The sequence below is a fragment of the Scyliorhinus canicula genome, chromosome 18, assembly GCF_902713615.1.
Source record: "Scyliorhinus canicula chromosome 18, sScyCan1.1, whole genome shotgun sequence".
Lineage (NCBI taxonomy): Eukaryota > Metazoa > Chordata > Chondrichthyes > Carcharhiniformes > Scyliorhinidae > Scyliorhinus > Scyliorhinus canicula.
The window spans coordinates 59,492,603-59,509,074 of NC_052163.1; the positions used below are offsets into that span (position 1 = coordinate 59,492,603).

At 45.8% G+C, this 16,472-nt stretch overlaps 1 protein-coding gene across 4 annotated transcripts in view; it reads right to left on the bottom strand.

The window, feature by feature from the left end:
* LOC119953216 (protein phosphatase 1 regulatory subunit 7-like) overlaps positions 1–16,472 on the bottom strand; it is a 214,192-nt gene that overhangs the window by 114,961 nt on the left and 82,759 nt on the right. For 3 of the 4 annotated variants that reach the window (XM_038777239.1, XM_038777237.1, XM_038777240.1), the window contains 3 exons: positions 11,554–11,640; positions 4,487–4,558; positions 4,325–4,380 (listed from right to left, as the gene is read on the bottom strand). In XM_038777239.1, coding sequence (XP_038633167.1) covers positions 4,325–4,380; positions 4,487–4,558; positions 11,554–11,640 — 215 coding nt within the window. The remainder of the gene's footprint in view (positions 1–4,324; positions 4,381–4,486; positions 4,559–11,553; positions 11,641–16,472) is intronic. The other variant, XM_038777238.1, reaches the window with a different exon arrangement.

Here is a 16,472-nt window from a genome sequence, read left to right on the forward strand (position 1 = left end):
CCGGTGCTCCAGTTTCCTCCTACAAGTCCCGAAAGACGTGCTTGTTAGGTGAATTTAACATTCTGAATTCTCCTTCAGTGTACCCGAACAGGTGCCAGAGTGTGACGGCGAGGGGATTTTCACAGTTATTTCATTGCAGTATTAATGTAAGCCTACTTGTGAGACTAATAAAGATTATTATTATTAAATCCAACTGCAACTAACATTGTCGTCATTGTCCTTTCCGGTTTGCAGTTACTAATGTCATGGCATTGGATGCTAAGGTATCAGTTTTGAGTGAGATTGAAAAATGAATATTTGAGAATAGCATCTAAATTATAAAGAACCTTATTCACTCAGCCGTCATGACAACCAGTCCTGGAACTTGAGCCTGACAGATATAGCCCACTGCCATGTGAATTAACAAGTTTCACAAATTCTCTGTAAATTAATTTCTTCTGTCACTGGGAGAAAGCCATCTCCGGATAGACCAGAAAAAGTCCTGTATAAATGGACCTTGACCTGACTCCCATGTCCTTTAGTATCTGATCTTGGGGTGGTAACATTAGAATCATAGAATTTACAGTGCAGAAGGAGGCCATTCGGCCCATTGAGTCTGCACCGGCCCTTGGAAGCCCACACCTCCACCCTATCCGCCCAACCTTTTTTTGGATACTGAGGGCAATTTAGCTTGGCCAATCCACCAAGCCTGCACATTTTGGACTGTGGGAGGAAACCGGAGCACCCGGAGGAAACCCACGCAGACACGGGAAGAATGTGCGGACTCTGCACAAGCAATGACCCAAGCCGTGTATCGAACGTGGGACCCAAGAGCTGTGAAGAAACTGTGCTAACCACTGTGCTACCGTGCTGCCCTAGAGAAATTCCCATGAACTGTCATCCATTGTTGCTCTCTTCAGGTGTGTCGAGAGGCTGATATTGAGACCTCACCATGAGCTGCTCAAAACCGAGAAAGGAATTTGAATGATGCTGAGCTCAGCGGGGACAGATAATCCAACAGTGACATGTGCCACCCATGAGAATTCAGCCCTCCACTCATAGTCAGAACTATTGAAGTCACAGACTTTATGAATAATAAGGGAAGAGCCACACATCTGCAATCAATAGCAGATGCCCTAAGAGAAGGCTGCCTTAAAGTTACCTGCATCCCAGGGTAATCCTGCTGTATTATCACAGGCCTTAGTAACTTTTCCTCTGTGAAGTTATCCTGAAATTAAATTTCTTCCCTCCCTTTTTAAAGTGATGACTCTTGGTAGGATATAGTTCTGGCATCAATTACTTTATTGTCCTCACCCAAGTAATCATTAGCCACATGACAGCCAATAATCTTGCCCACGTGAGATATCCACACATGCACACATTACAGAATGTGAATGGCAGGGGTGGAGGGTGAGGATGGGACGGGAAGTCATTTTGTAGTTGCTACGATGAGAGCTGGCTTACATTCCCCTCCCTATGTTTCAGCCATGGCTTAGGTGGAAGGATACTTGCCTCTGAATCAGACGATTGTGGGTTCCAGTCCCACTCATGGGCCTGAGTACAAAACTATGGGGAGGAGGTGGTGTCGCAGTACTGTTATTGAGCTAGCAATCCGGAGACCCAGAGTAAAGCCCTGGGAACCTGGGTTCGAATCTCACCATGGCAGATGGTGGAATTTGAATTCAATAAAAATCTGAAATTGACCATGATTGTTGTAAAAACCCATCTGATTCATTAATGTCCTTTAGGGAGGGAAATCTGCTGTTCGTACCTGGTCTGGCCTACATGTCACTCCAGATCCACAGCAATGCCCCTCATTCAAGGGCAACTAGGTATTGGCAATAAATGCTGGACCAGCCAGTGACGCCCACATCTCTTAACAGAAAGAAAAATCTAAGCTGACACTCCAGGTGACTTTAAACTCCCATGTGGATGTATAAGATACCATGGCATTATTTTGAAGAAAAACAGAGGAGTTTATCCCTCAATCAACCTAACAGAAACAGATTATCAAGTCATTATCACATTGCTGTTTGTGGGAGTTTGTGCTGTGCAAAATAAATAGCTGCTACATTTCCCACATTAGAATTGTGACGATACCTCAAAAGTACTTAGTTGGCTGTAAAGTGCTTTGGGACGTCCAGGTTGGGGAAAGCACTATGTAAATTTAAATCTTTTGTTCTGTCCCGAATCCCAGAGCACTCTGCAAGTGACTCAACATAGAATAGAATAGAATTCCGACAGTGCAGAAGGAGGCCATTTAGTCCATCTGCATCAACTCTCAGAAAGAGCACCCTACCTCGTTCCAGTCCCTCCCCCCATCGCCATAACCCCACCTAACCTGCCATCTTTGGACTCTAAGGAGCAATTTATCATAGCCAATCTACCTAACCTGCACATCTTTGGATAGATTGGAGTTTGAAAATGTGATTGCTTAATATCCTGTAAATGTGGATTGTTATGTTTTTGGGGTTTGCTAAACTGGATGGGAACCATTCTGTATAAGATGAAGTGCTAAAATTCCTTACACCAAATATTCTGAGTTTTTGGTTTCACTGCTGCAAGGATGTGCAGAAAGGAAGTCAGGGGCCGAATGGCCTCCTTCTGTACCAAAACAATTCTGTTACTCTGTGCAGAGCGGTAAATGGGAAAGGTCAACAGAATCATCCTGTGCCAATCTCCCAAACCCTACACGACAAGCAAACTAGTACAGACTCAAGCCTGAGAGCACAGCGGAAGCTAAAGAAGGCAATGATTTAGGAGAGAAAAACAGGGCAATATAGAATTCTTCTGAGACTGTGCTAAATTAGCAAATCTCAGTCAGGGCAGTGGTTAGAGCACCATAGCAAAGCACTCCTAAGCATGGGTTGGGGCGGGGGGGGGAACAAAATGATCAGCATTCCCATCACCATCCTGTGATCCCTGCTAGAAGATGGTGTGTAAAACCGAGATAGCAGAGAGAGTGGGAAAACACAAGGGAGAGCGGACAGACAGGGGGATGAAGAGAGACATATGGAGACAAAGGAGCCAGTTCAGCTGGGATTTCACAATTTAAATTCAGAAACCATGAGGGAGGGAGCAGCTTCACAGTGACAACGCGGCCAGTAGGAATGTCTTTAGGGAATGTGGTGGTGGGAGGGGTGGGGGGGGTCATTGCAGGAAGGTACAACTAATACCTTGTTTCAAGAAGGTTAGGTTCAACAATTGTAACATCAGTCGATCCTTGCGATCAAATATTCAGTCAACAATCACCATTTGGATATCTGGATACATCCACCAAAGGTTACCAATCAAAAGAAACCCCAACATACCACCCCCTAATACATGTCAAAATTGCCAACATTCACAGTTTTCAGTGTTCTTCCCTCAATGCTCCCCACCTTTTCCAACCTCAGGGTTTATGAATTGAGGGTTAAATCAAAAGACAAGTTTGGTCTGTAAATGATTAGGATATCCCCATGCAATAGTTAGCAATGTGACACAATGTGTACTGCCTGGTACCCAGTATGGACAGAGCTGTATTTGCAAGCAGTGGCAGAAGATTTGGAGGACACAGTGGCTCACTTGCTCAGCCACATGAAAGCGATAACAGAAAAACAAGAATACATTTTTCTAACAGCACATTAGAAAGCAGCTGGAGGGCCAGAGGACAGGATGATTTATCATCTACCAATATCCCATCTGGTGTGCACACAAACGAGGAAGATTAGTGCTTATGAAGAAGGGAATAAATTTTAGGTAACCGGTTTTGCAATAAACACTTGGATGAACATCAAATGCCTGAAATAAAATCATGGGACTGGTGATGATTTAATACTGATTTTTATGTATAATGAGGCATGAAATAAATGCACAAAAGCTGCAACAGCCGTTGGATTTGGACTGTATGACAGACTGAAGACCAGACGGTACAGTGGAGAGGGAGTATAGCTTACTAGTATTTCAGTTAATTTACTTAATTTGCACCATCGCGTGAATATAATTCAAGGATGAAGCTAGGCAGATTATAAAAATATATACAGACAGGATCAATGCCCATAAAAGAAAAGCGGGGGATTAAGAACTAAAGATATACTGGGGGAGATTTCTGCTGTACAATAAGGGGCAACAAGGTTATCAAGATATTGCTTACAAACATGGTTATGGTCTTAATTGACACAACTTGTGCACAAAGGATACCTCCTTTCAGATTAACAGATCTAACCGCAATGTGAATTTGAGATTTTAGATAGTGTGCCAGTTCATGATTGAAGCAGTCAAGCCAGATCTGTGGAAGGAAGCAGATGAATGGCCTTTTCTTATTCCAAGATTTCTTAACAGTTTTATGGAATGACTCCTAACTCACCAAAGAGATCCGAGACATTCGGTGCTGCATAGAACATTCCCAGAAAGGGTGACAGACTGTAGTGGAGACAAAAAAGCAGCACAAATCAATTCAATGATGACAGAACTGGCAAAGTATATGCGTTTAGGCTGATTACAGTTACTGAATTTTTCCATCACTCACAGTTAAAGTTTCCAGTAAAGGCAACCCTCGGACCTCTGATATTCTGTTGTTGGATAAATCCAGTTCCTGTAACTGATAGGGAAAAATAATATTGTATCTGAAGATGTACAAATTCATGTTTATAGTTTCCCTCATAAGAAAGACCAGACCCCTGACTGGAAGTATGGCTGTAAGGGTATCGGCTGAGAACAACACTAGTTTGAATAACACCTTAGCCACACAAATAATGGTCGGAATCAAGTACTGGAGTCAAGCCCTTGTGGAACTGTCCCCTGCCAAAGTATCTACACCTTCAGAAAAGGAAGGAAGCTGAGAAAATCAGCATGCAAACCACTCTTAAAGGAATTTTTTTTTTGCTGATTCTTCTTTAAAGTGAGTCAAAAAGTGAGAGTGCAGTGTAATTTAAGATAAATTATGTTTTAGTTTAAAATCGCTTGTCCTGAAGGCAGTAACTTGTGCTAAAGTGCAGTTCTGCAAATGCCAGCAGCTCAACTAAGTGCTAATTCCTCACATGTGAGCCGACACTATAAACATCAGCAGGCTGTTTAACTCAAGCAACGTCACAGCCGAGTCTGGCTGATCCTTATCTGCTGCAGGCTTTAAAATACTCCGATAAGGTTTAAAAATGTAACCTGACAATTTATTTCATTCTTAACGCAGGAATGCTGAAGGAAGGTAACTGTATCAATCCTAGGGCTGCCCTCGTTGAAATCAGTTGCAAGTGTTTTCAGGAGCCAAAGCTTGGTCGAATTTTATCTTCTATGAGGTAAAATATCTATACTAAGCTGAACTTAACCAACAACTATATGAATAAATTAGAGAGGAAAATAAAAGGGAAGAGGCAGAACAACCCCCCTTTTATTATTAACAGATGCTTTCAGTTTTTCTCACAAGCTAAAAGTGTTTATGGGATTGAGGCCAGAAAAAAAATACTTTGCTTGTTAAGGGTTTTGTTAAAGGCTAATCTGTCTTGAAACTTGACTGTTTGGGTTAGTAAACTACAAGTTTGGCTATTTGTACACCTTAGGTCTGTAAGTAAGTAATAAGGAAAATGACCAAGGATTCCATACAAAACTGTTGAAAGCAAATATTTTTTATCTCCACGGCATGGCAACACAATCTTCAGCAGTCAGTGGGAGGCAGTGGGAGGCGGAGGCGGGGGGGGGGGGGGGGGGGGGGGGGGGGGGGGGTTGGTTGCAGGGCTGAATGATGTTACACTGTGGGCTTATTGTCCTAATAGTCACACCAGAAAAGCTATGAATGGACTGCACCCTCTGTGATTAGATAGGCTACACCACAGGATGGCAGCAGAAGGCCAGCACGATTTAGCAGCAATACCATAAACCAAGCACCACACCTTATTACTAGGGGGGTAGAATTGAAAAAGTAGGGAAGTAGTTATGCCAAACTTGTACTGAACCTTGAACAGGCCAGACTTAACAAGTACAAAGTGCATTCTGGTGGCCATTTTATAAAAATGCCATACACGCACCCTAGAGGGTCCAGAGATGATTTATAAGGATGATACCAAAAATGAATAGGAATACAAATCAGGAAAGGATGACCAGGCTGGGTCTCATCTTTCTCTTTACTCTTTCAAAAAATAGAGCTAAGGGGTGGCTTAATAGAATAAAAACCATGAAATATTTTGATACAGAGTAGATACAGAATCATAGAATCCCTATGGTGCAGAAGGAGGCCACTCAGCCCATCGAATCTTGGAAAGAACACCCCACCTAGGCCCACTCCCCCCCCCCCCCCCCCCCCCCCCCCCCCCCCCCATCCCCATCCCCATAACCGCACATGACTGCTGGGGCACTAAGGGGCAATTTAGCATTGTCAATCCACCTAACCTGCACATCTTTGGACTGCGAGAGGAAACCGGAGCACCCAGAGGAAACCCATGCAGACACGGGGAGGAAGTGCAAACTTCACACAGACAGTGACCCAAGGCCGGAATTTAACCCGGGTCCCTGCCGCTGTGAGGTAGCAGTGCTTATCACTGTGCCGCGCCAGAGGGTAGGATGTTGCGGCCTGCCAATGGTCAGGCAGGATGGGAAAATTTGGAGAGTGGCCACGATGATGCCTGCCACTCACGTGGCTGCAAACTACCGGTCAGAGACGATTCTTCCACTTGTGGGGAAAGAGCATAACAAAAAGATGATGAAGGAATCCAAAAGGAACGTCTATTCCAAAAGAATGTTAAGAATGTGAAACTCGCTATCACAGGGAGTGGTTGAAGCGAACAGTATAGATGCATTTAAAGGCAAATGAGACAAGCAAATAAGAGAGAAGGGAATGGAAAGATGTAAACAAGGAAATATGTGAGGAAAGATGGGAGGAGACTGGGGTGGAGCATAAATGCCCAAATGGACTTGTAGGTCCGATTGTCCCACTTCTATGCCCTTTATCCTATGGCAGCATATGTTGGATTTCCACCACAATCAATATCAATCGAGACGATTAAATACATCAACAGCTAGGCTCACTCTATTGTCTAAAAATTACTGCACCAATTTATTTTATGTATTCATTCGTTCACAGGTTGTGGGAATCGCTGGCTCGGCCTGCATTTATTGACCATGCCAAATTGCCATTGAGAAGGTGGTGGTGAGCCGCCTTCTTGAACTGCTGCAGTCCATGTGGTGTAGCTCCTCTGTAAGATCCCAGACCAGACCCCAACATTTGTTAGATACCGGACAAGAACCCCAAACGCTTTTTTTAAAAATTTTAACTGTGAGGAAAGAATACTTTGCTCCAGGAGTGAATCCACTGACCGATGGGTATCTTTCATATTAAAACAAAACTCTATTCTGGACACAGGATTAAACACATTAACATCACAGAAAATAACTTTTCAATTGCCTTTTGGGCAATTTAGCATTGTCTCATTTGCCTTTTGGGCAGCAGGGTAGCATGGTGGTTAGCATAAATGCTTCACAGCTCCAGGGTCCCAGGTTCGATTCCCGGCTGGGTCACTGTCTGTGTGGAGTCTGCACGTCCTCCCCCTGTGTGCGTGGGTTTCCTCCGGGTCCTCCGGTTTCCTCCCACAGTCCAAAGATGTGCGGGTTAGGTGGATTGGCCATGCTAAATTGCCCGTAGTGTCCTAATAAAAGTAAGGTTAAGGGGGGGTTGTTGGGTTACGGGTATAGGGTGGATACGTGGGTTTGAGTAGGGTGATCATGGCTCGGCACAACATTGAGGGCCGAAGGGCCTGTTCTGTGCTGTACTGTTCTAATTAACAGTTAAACAATTCATAAACTAAAAGGAAGCCATTTTTACGACTTACTTATACCTTCCCTAACACTAATTAAGCAAAGCCCATCACAGGTAAAAAGTTAAATAGAATTAGCAAACTCAGGGTTACTTGCTGTACACTTGCATTGAGATTTCTTGGAAAGACTACTTTGTGTATGTGTGAGAGAGAGAGAGAGAGAGAGAGAGAGAGAGAGAGAGAGAGAGAGAGTGTGTGTGTGTTAGGAAACAGCCTGCAGATCCTTCTGTCTGTGTCAGACTACAGCTCAACCCGACAGCATTTGGCAAAAACCGCTGCTCAACTTTAAGCTCCAGACTGCCAAATTTATATCAAACTGCAAAACTACCGACAGACCTGGCTCCTTCCATTAATTATATCATCTTTATTCCACTCAGATCCCATGCGCAACTTACCTAAGTCTTTACATAATGTCTCAAATTATCTACTCTCCAGGGAATCATAGAATCTCTACAATGCAGAAGGTGGCCATCAGATCTGCACCCTAAAGAGCGCCCTTCCCCGTAACCCCACTAAACCTGCACATCCCTGGCACGAGGGAGCAATATTATCATGGCCAATCCACATAACTTGTACATCTTTGGGCTTGGGAGGAAACGGGAGCACCCGGAATAAATCCATGCAGACATGGGAAGAAAATGCAAACTCCCACACAGACAGTTACTCAAGGCCAGAATTGATCCCGGGTCTCTGTCGCGGCGAGGCAGCAGTGCTGGCAATCAGAACAAAATTCCAATAGGGCTCCCTTTATAAATAAATACATGATTTGAATGAATGATGATCCCACTTTTAAGACATCTTAATTGCACCTTTTGCAGACACACTGCCTGCCTGTAAGTTAAACCAACATTTGTTTCAAATATTACTGCGAGGGCATCGAACAGAGGGCAGCAGTGAGAAGTGTTGAGGAGAATTCCAGGAGAAGTCAGTTCGCTCACCACAACTGTGAAGGGGATCACAGAGTACCTAGTGTAAAAGAACAGTAAAGCCCGAAACATTGCATTGCTGTTGTGTTTCCACCCTTCCCATCTCCTCAAACTAAAGAGAGAGAGAGAGGCTGTTAAATAATTGTTTGTGGTTTAGAAACAGCAGAGCTGGATGGTGAGAGGGATGTGCTGAGCGGAAGCAGGAAAGGTGGCACTCCTCCAGGAACTCAGAAAAATGGCATTTTTAACTAAAACTAGCCACCAAACTTGCTGAAACCTCCCCCCCCCCCCCCCCCCCCCCCCAACCCACCCACTCACAAGACAGCTGCAACCGCCAGGAAATGACCGGCACTAACGTTAGGAACTGAAAGGTTGGCAGAGTCAGCCAAAGCCTGGACAGGAGGAACGGGACAAGGGAAAAACAAGGAGCGAGTCAGTGACGGCCACACCTGAGCAAGCTGGACCGCCGGAATCCACGCCGGGCTATCCACTGATAAGCGAGTGGATGGACCTTTTGACTCAGGAGCTCCAGAAACACAGAGATGCCATCAAGCTGGAAATGACGGTGACAGTGAAGAAGTCAGTCGCAGACGCCCTGGCCCTCTTTAAGGTGGTGTTGGAGAAAACAGAGCGCTGACTGGAAGCACAGGGGCTACAATCAGGGACCTAGAAAATGCGGTGACCGACCAGAGTGACCTAAACTCCTCCCTGGAAACAGAAGTGGCATAGTTGGTGGCGACGCAAGGGTACTGAAGGTGATGGTGGAGTACCAGGAGAACCGGACGCACCACCAGAATCTCCGTATTGTGGGCCTACCGGAGGGCATTGAGGGCAGATGCTCCACATACTATGCTAGCTTCTGGGTAACCTGGTCGAAAGGGAGAGCTTCCCCAAACCCCTGGAGATAGACAGAGCCCACAGGTCACTCCGGCCAAAACCTAAAGCCAGGGAGCAGCCGAGCTGTAATAGCGAGGCTGCACAGATACCAGGTTCGAGAGAAAATCCTGTCTGGGCAAGGTAGACACTCAGTCCTGCCAGTGAGAAGGCCATTCAATCCGAGTTTATCAAGACATTGGGCCAGATCTGGCCAAGCACCGCGCTGCACTTAATACAACCAAGGCGGCCTTGCACAAGAGTGGGGTGCGATTTGGGATGGTGTACCTGCCCAAACTGCAGGTAACCTTCCAGGGAAAGGAATTCTACTACACCACTTCGGCCAAAGTGGATGTGTTTGTACATAGATACGAGCTAGTGCGGGGAACTACGGGCAAAGGGGAGGCCGCAGCACAGCTCACTACAGGGAGAGAGTGCCTGGCAGTGGAGGGGGGACAGCGCTAGAAAATGGGGGGAAAGGGGGGCCCAGAGGGGCATGGAGAGGGGGATACAAGAGGGGAGAACAGACCCAAGGAGAGGAAGCAGAGGTGGATAAAATGCTGGCTACAACAGGTCGCACATGGTGGCAGCGAAAACAGCGGTACCAAGAGCGGCCATCTTGATAGACCCTGAAACAAATAGAAACCCTGGAGTGCAGGGCCCAGCCACATGGAGTGACTGCAAGGACAGCTATCTTGGGTGGCCCCTGGACAAAAGGAAACCCCGGCGCGCAGGGGCACTGCCACATGGAAAGAACGATGATTACGGCCATCTTGGATGGCCCCCAAACAAAGGAAAACCCCAGAGTGCAGGGATGCATCCACAAGGTAAATATGGTTGACCCCACAGGGGGGGGAAACATAAACGTCCCCCATCAGGATAGTCACGTGGAACGTCAGGGGCATTAACGGCCTGGTGAAAAGATCCAACGCCTTCTCCCATCTGAAAAGGGACCCTCCAAAGTGGCTGCTTGCGGCACCATCTGGTTTCTCGGCCTGTTCCCCGCCTGCCAAAGCCAATCCGAGTGCCAAAGAATGGGAACTCTTTTTTCTGTCACATTTCCTACATATCCCTTGTTCGTTCCTGCCCCCCCCCCCTCCACACCCTCCCTGCCTCTCCATCCCTCCCCCACCCGTACTCTCCCTCCATGCCCCTGTCGTCACCCCCCCCCCCCCCCAACCCTCTGGCCAGGCACTCCCTCCACGCAGCAAAGTGCGCTGCGGGCCCCCATTACTGCCCGTCTTCCCGTGCTAGCCATCCCTGCTAGTATGGTGGCTCCCCTTTCAGGGCTGGTCTAGCCCTTTGTCTATGCCCGCCGACTGCCTGTTTCTCTGCCTACCCCATCACCTGCGTTTCCCTGTCCTTGCCCTCTGCTGTGAACGTTTTTTCCGATCAGAACAAGGCAGTACAGTCCCGCACAAACATTTAACATTGTTCACGAGTCTCTGTATCTACTTTTTTCAGCGACCTTCCTCCATCCCGCCTTCATCACCGTTGACCAGTACAAAGTTGTTTGCCTCCGCCGGAGTATTGAAATAGTACTGCTTGCTCTGGTGCATGACCCAGAGTCTGGCTGGGAATAACATGCCGAATCGCATCCCGCTTTAATAAAGCGCCGACATTGCCTGATTAAACTTGGCCTTTTTTTGGCTAGGTCTGCCCCAATGTCCTGATACAGATTTTATGTCTACCTAACCTGCACATCTTTGTACTGTGGGAATGAACCGGAGCACCCGGAGGAACCCCACGCAGACATGGGGAGAACGTACAAACTCCACAGTCACCCATGGTCAGAATTGAACCCGGGTCCTGGCACTGTGAGCAGCAGTGCTAACCATTGTGCCACCGTGCTGCCCCAACTTCATCAAAATTCTTAGTCCAATTATACAAATCCACATCGCATGGAAAGAAGACTTCAGTGCCATTTGTGTAACTGCTAAAGATGCAGCAAATGCTCAGCAAGGCTTTTTGTATTTTGTGCATCAGGTACTGACCTTATTACATTTGCTGAGATCTATAACTCCACACAAATCGTTATGGGATGCAAGCAGCTCCTCGAGGCAGGGCAACACATTCACGGCCTGGGTAAAGATAAAGCAGTTACTACACCTCTGTGAAACTCTGCTTCTACAGTATGGCTGTTTATGTTAATTAAGTTACAGACTAACTCTTGTTCACATCCTGGCTCGGTGCAAACCCAAACCAGAAATATTTTGTCCTCGCATGCAACCAGTTTAATTAACTTTAACACCTTTCCTATGACCTTCCCACCTACAATAATTCACATTAGATTTATCTGAAGAAAGCCGACAAGGTGATAATGGCATTGCTGAACAACAAAACATTCTTTCATTTCGGGGACCTCAGCAAGGAAGAGAGCGATGAATATGGCTGTTTAGCACACTGGGCTAAATCGCTGGCTTTGAAAGCAGACCAAGCAAGCCAGCAGCATGGTTCGATTCCCGTAACAGCCTCCCCAAACAGGTGCCGGAATGTGGCGACTAGGGGCTTTTCACAGTACCTTCATTGAAGCCTACTCGTGACAATAAGCGATTTCCATTTTCATTTTTCAATATGGAGGCGTGGATTTGGGCCACAGAGCTCAGAGGGTGTGAATGGCAGACAAGTGAAAAAAGATGCAGACGGAGCCAATCGGAAAAGATGTGGACTAGGCTATCAATAGGCAAAGGAGAAGAAAAAACAGATAACGGGATAAAGTAGGGTTTTTTCTGGAGGTCGACTAGTACATTCTAGTTAAAATATTCAAGCTTGATGATTGATCAGTTGTGGATTGGAAAGCTTAGCTCAAGATCAAGTAGGATGCCACTTGATTCAGCCAAAGGTGCAACCCAGGTGTTAATGAAGAAATCCAGGCCAGAGCCTTGCAGTTGCGGCTGGTAGCCAAAAATACTACAGTCTCAGCTTTGCTCGAATTGAACCAAGGAATAGAGAAATCATCCTCAATAGGCAATTGGAAAATGTAGCAAGTCATGGAGTCAATGATGGTCAATGCAGTGAGGCGGAATGAGGCTTCATCCTTGTGCTTAGGAAAACTAATTGTGGCTACAGAACATGTTGCCAGCAGGTTGAACGTAAATAACAAATAAAAGTAGATTAAGGGGTTTCCTGGGACAGGCTAGGTGGAATTGTACAAGCGTCAAGAGAAGAAACATTTCTGAGTAGCTGTAATGACAGGACTAGGGCAGATAGAAGTGGACTTACAAGAGGTCAGTAACTTGTGGATTAACCATATGGTGCCTAAGTGGTCAATGGTATCAAAGGTTGTTAATTCACCTAGTGCGTGCTAGTGCGTGGTCGGTTCCAGTCCCAACGGTCCCAGAGTCCCAACACGTGAATCAACCAATAATTCGAATAAAGTTTCTGAGATCTTTGACTCTTGACTGCTCCAATGATTTACAGGTACCAGATTTGTAAGTAAAACACAAAAATTGTTTATTTACGACAACGATAGAGGTAAGTCTTGCAAAAATTAGAATCAAATATTGGCCAGCTAATCTGTTACTCTCCGACTTTTGCCGACCCACCCTTTACCTAAACACACACAAGACAGACACACACAGGGGAAAGGGAAAAGGGTAAAATGATACGGATTAAAATGGAGAAAAAGAGAGATGAGTGACCTTGTTGCTGATACTGAAATTGTTGTAGTCGGCCATCTCCGCAGGACACGGAGTGTTGAAACCACCAATTAGATTGCTAACGAGGTTCTTCTGGCTCGACAATTTAGGCCAGACTTTCAGGCTGTGGCTCCCCTCTGGGGAGTCATTTTAACTTGGGTTAACCTGGGCCTTCACACCGAAGATCCCCCTCAGATCTATTTAATTCTGACTTGCCACCACCTCCACCAGATTAACTATCAGCCTTACTGAGATAAGACTGGAGTTCTCCGCATGAGAGTTTGAAAAAGGTTGTCAAACAACCCACCCTGCCTGCAGCTGGTGCTGTACTGGATTTTCCTGCAGGTCTCACAGGCTGCGCAGAGAGATAGGCCTTTTCTTTAAGTCTTTAGGGAGAGATCAGAGCCGTGGCCCTCAGCTTTCTTGATCCAAACAAAAACCTGATCTTTTACCAGATTGGCTGAGGGGAAAACAGAGCCCAAACTAGGGTGTTTGAGAGAGATTCAAACAGAGCTTCCTTAAGTTCTGAATTCAAAATGAAGACTGAAAACAAAAGCCCAGTCTCACAAAGTAAGCAACATTCCGGAACGATCAGGCCCAATGAGCATCGAGTGTTAGTCGAAACCCGGGAATTTAAAGTAGTCCATTGGCTGACAGCCAAGTCCATCACGATGAGCCATCACTGATATCAGCACAAAAGCCTGCTGAGAGATTTGTTTTCTTTTAATTAAAAGAGAAGTCCATCATAAAGGCGTAGGCCCCAATAATTATCCAGGTACAAAAAGTATAAAAGCCAAAAAGAACAGAAACTACAAATAAAATAAAAGACTGACAAAGATTTACACGAGATCAAGGAAGGAAATTGAGTTTCAGTTTGCAGTATCATCAATGACTTTGACCAAGATTGTTTTGCTGACTTGTCTGCCAGATTGGAAGAATTTATATAGGGAGTAATGACAATATATGCTTGTTGCCTTCTATTCATATGAATTGCTATCTTATTTCCATAGTATAATGGAGTATGTTAGATTAATTCCCATTAAGGGTTACTGTAATTGTCTGTAATGTTATAGAAGGATGTGACACATATTCATGTGATCTGAAAGTGTAGAAGAAAGCATGATGGAAAGAGGCTCATGTAAAAGATTGTTCTTATAACTGTAAATATATTACAATAAAATTAGGGTGTCAGTTGGGTAATCTGAACAAGAGGCTAATTCATGATAGAATAGTTATTGGAGTAGCGGATGTTTTTTCAATAATTTACAGTCTCGAGGTGATTTGATGCTGGCAAAGGCAAATCACTTAAGTAGACAAGGCTAGACAAGGGAGCAAAACCAATTGGTGGTCAGAGGACAGAGAGAGAGAGAGACAGCCTGAATCCTAAAGTAACAGGTACCAGTTGAATTTGTCAGACCTACAAAAAAGAGAAATTAAAGAGAATGAGACACGTGTGGCATGAAAGGCAATTAATGGTGCAGCCCAGACCAGCTGTTGGTGCAGCAGAGAAAGGCACAGGTACAGGAACTGCCCTGCCAAAGATGTGCAATGTCATTGGTGCAAAAGCATGGGCATTTTCAGGCAGTATGCCACAGTGGAAAAAACAGACTGAACACTCAGGGTGAAAATGTTTTAACAGGAAAGGGTCCATGAAGCTGAAGATTTTGAAGACATTGAGATACTTTTTTTAGGAGAGATTAAAGAAGTAAGTGGAAACTATTGGAGTGCAGAGATTCTGGTAGAGGGCACAAGAAACACTTTAAACCAGATACTGGAGCAGCAGTTTCATTTCTTTGAGACACTGAACCATGGTTAACCAAGAGAGTTCTTAAACTATCCTACAAAAAGCTACATGGACCAGAAAGAAGAGAGCTGAGGGTTGTTGGGGAATTAACAATTAACAACAGAACAGAGAAGGGAAGTTCGGGCTCCCCCCGGGGAACACCTTTTGGTACATACAGGTAAGGGCGTTTGTCAGGCGGCAGGTGGCGGAGTTCCCTCTGCTGCCGCCGCGTGAAATCCAGGACAGGGTGCTCTCGGGGGTGTGGGTTGGAGAGGGGAGGATCTCGGCAGCATACCAAGTGATGCAGGAGATGGATGAGGCCTCGGTCGAGGAGCTGAAGGGAAAATGGGAGGAGGAGCTGGGTGAGAAGATAGAGGAGGGGACGTGGGCGGACGCCCTGGGGAGGGTGAACTCCTCTTCTTGTGCGAGGCTTGGCCTCATACAGTTTAAGGTGCTGCATAGGGCTCACATGACCGGGACAAGGATGAGCCGGTTCTTTGGGAGCGAGGACAGGTGTATTAGGTGCTCAGGGAGCCAGCAAATCATGCCCATATGTTCTGGGCATGCCTAGCGCTGGGGGAATTTTGGAAGGGCGTAGCAAGGACGCTGTCGAGGGTGGTAGGATCCAGGGTCGGTCCGGGCTGGGGGCTCGCAATATTTGGGGTGGCGGTGGAGCCGGGAGTGCCGGAGGCGAAAGAGGCCAGCATTCTGGCCTTTGCGTCCCTAGTAGCCCGGCGGAGGATTCTTCTTCAGTGGAAGGATGCGAGGCCCCCAAGCGTGGAGGCCTGGGTCAATGATATGGCAGGGTTTATTAAATTAGAGAAGGTGAAATTTTCCCTAAGGGAGTCGGTGCAGGGGTTTTTCAGGAGGTGGCAACCATTTCTGGATTTCCTGGCAGAACGATAGGAGAAGGCCAGTAGCAGCAGCAACCCGGGGGGGGGGTCGTTTATTTGTTTTGGACTGAAGGGACGTGCACAGATATTCTGTGCTAATGACGGGCGCTATTTGTTTCTTCTTATGTGTATACACGGGGGGAGGTGGGGGGGGGGGGGTTCTGTCCTTTCTGTTGAAAGGACGGGCAGTTGTTTTGTCGGAATGACGGGTGTTCATTTATCTCTTCCTTTTTTGTATGCACGGGGGGGGGGGGGGGGGGGGGGGGGATGGTTGTGCTTTCTGTTCTGTGTAATTTTTTTCTTTTTGTTGTTGATATTTTGTGAAAATTTGAATAAAAATTATTTTTTGTAAAAACAACAGAAGAGAGAGCAAGTATTCACTGAAATACTAAACGTAATTCAAGACCAGAATTTTTACTTTTAAGTCAGAAAGGCATGTATGGAATTGTACCTAATCCGTAGCAGAAAATAAATAAAGAATGGTGAAGGTTAATGGGAAACTCCAGAGCCGGGCTCCCAAAGTTGTTTACAGGATGGGATTAGTACAGCATATCGTATTAACAGTAAGCCCAGAAGGGAATCCAATATGCTGTTATACA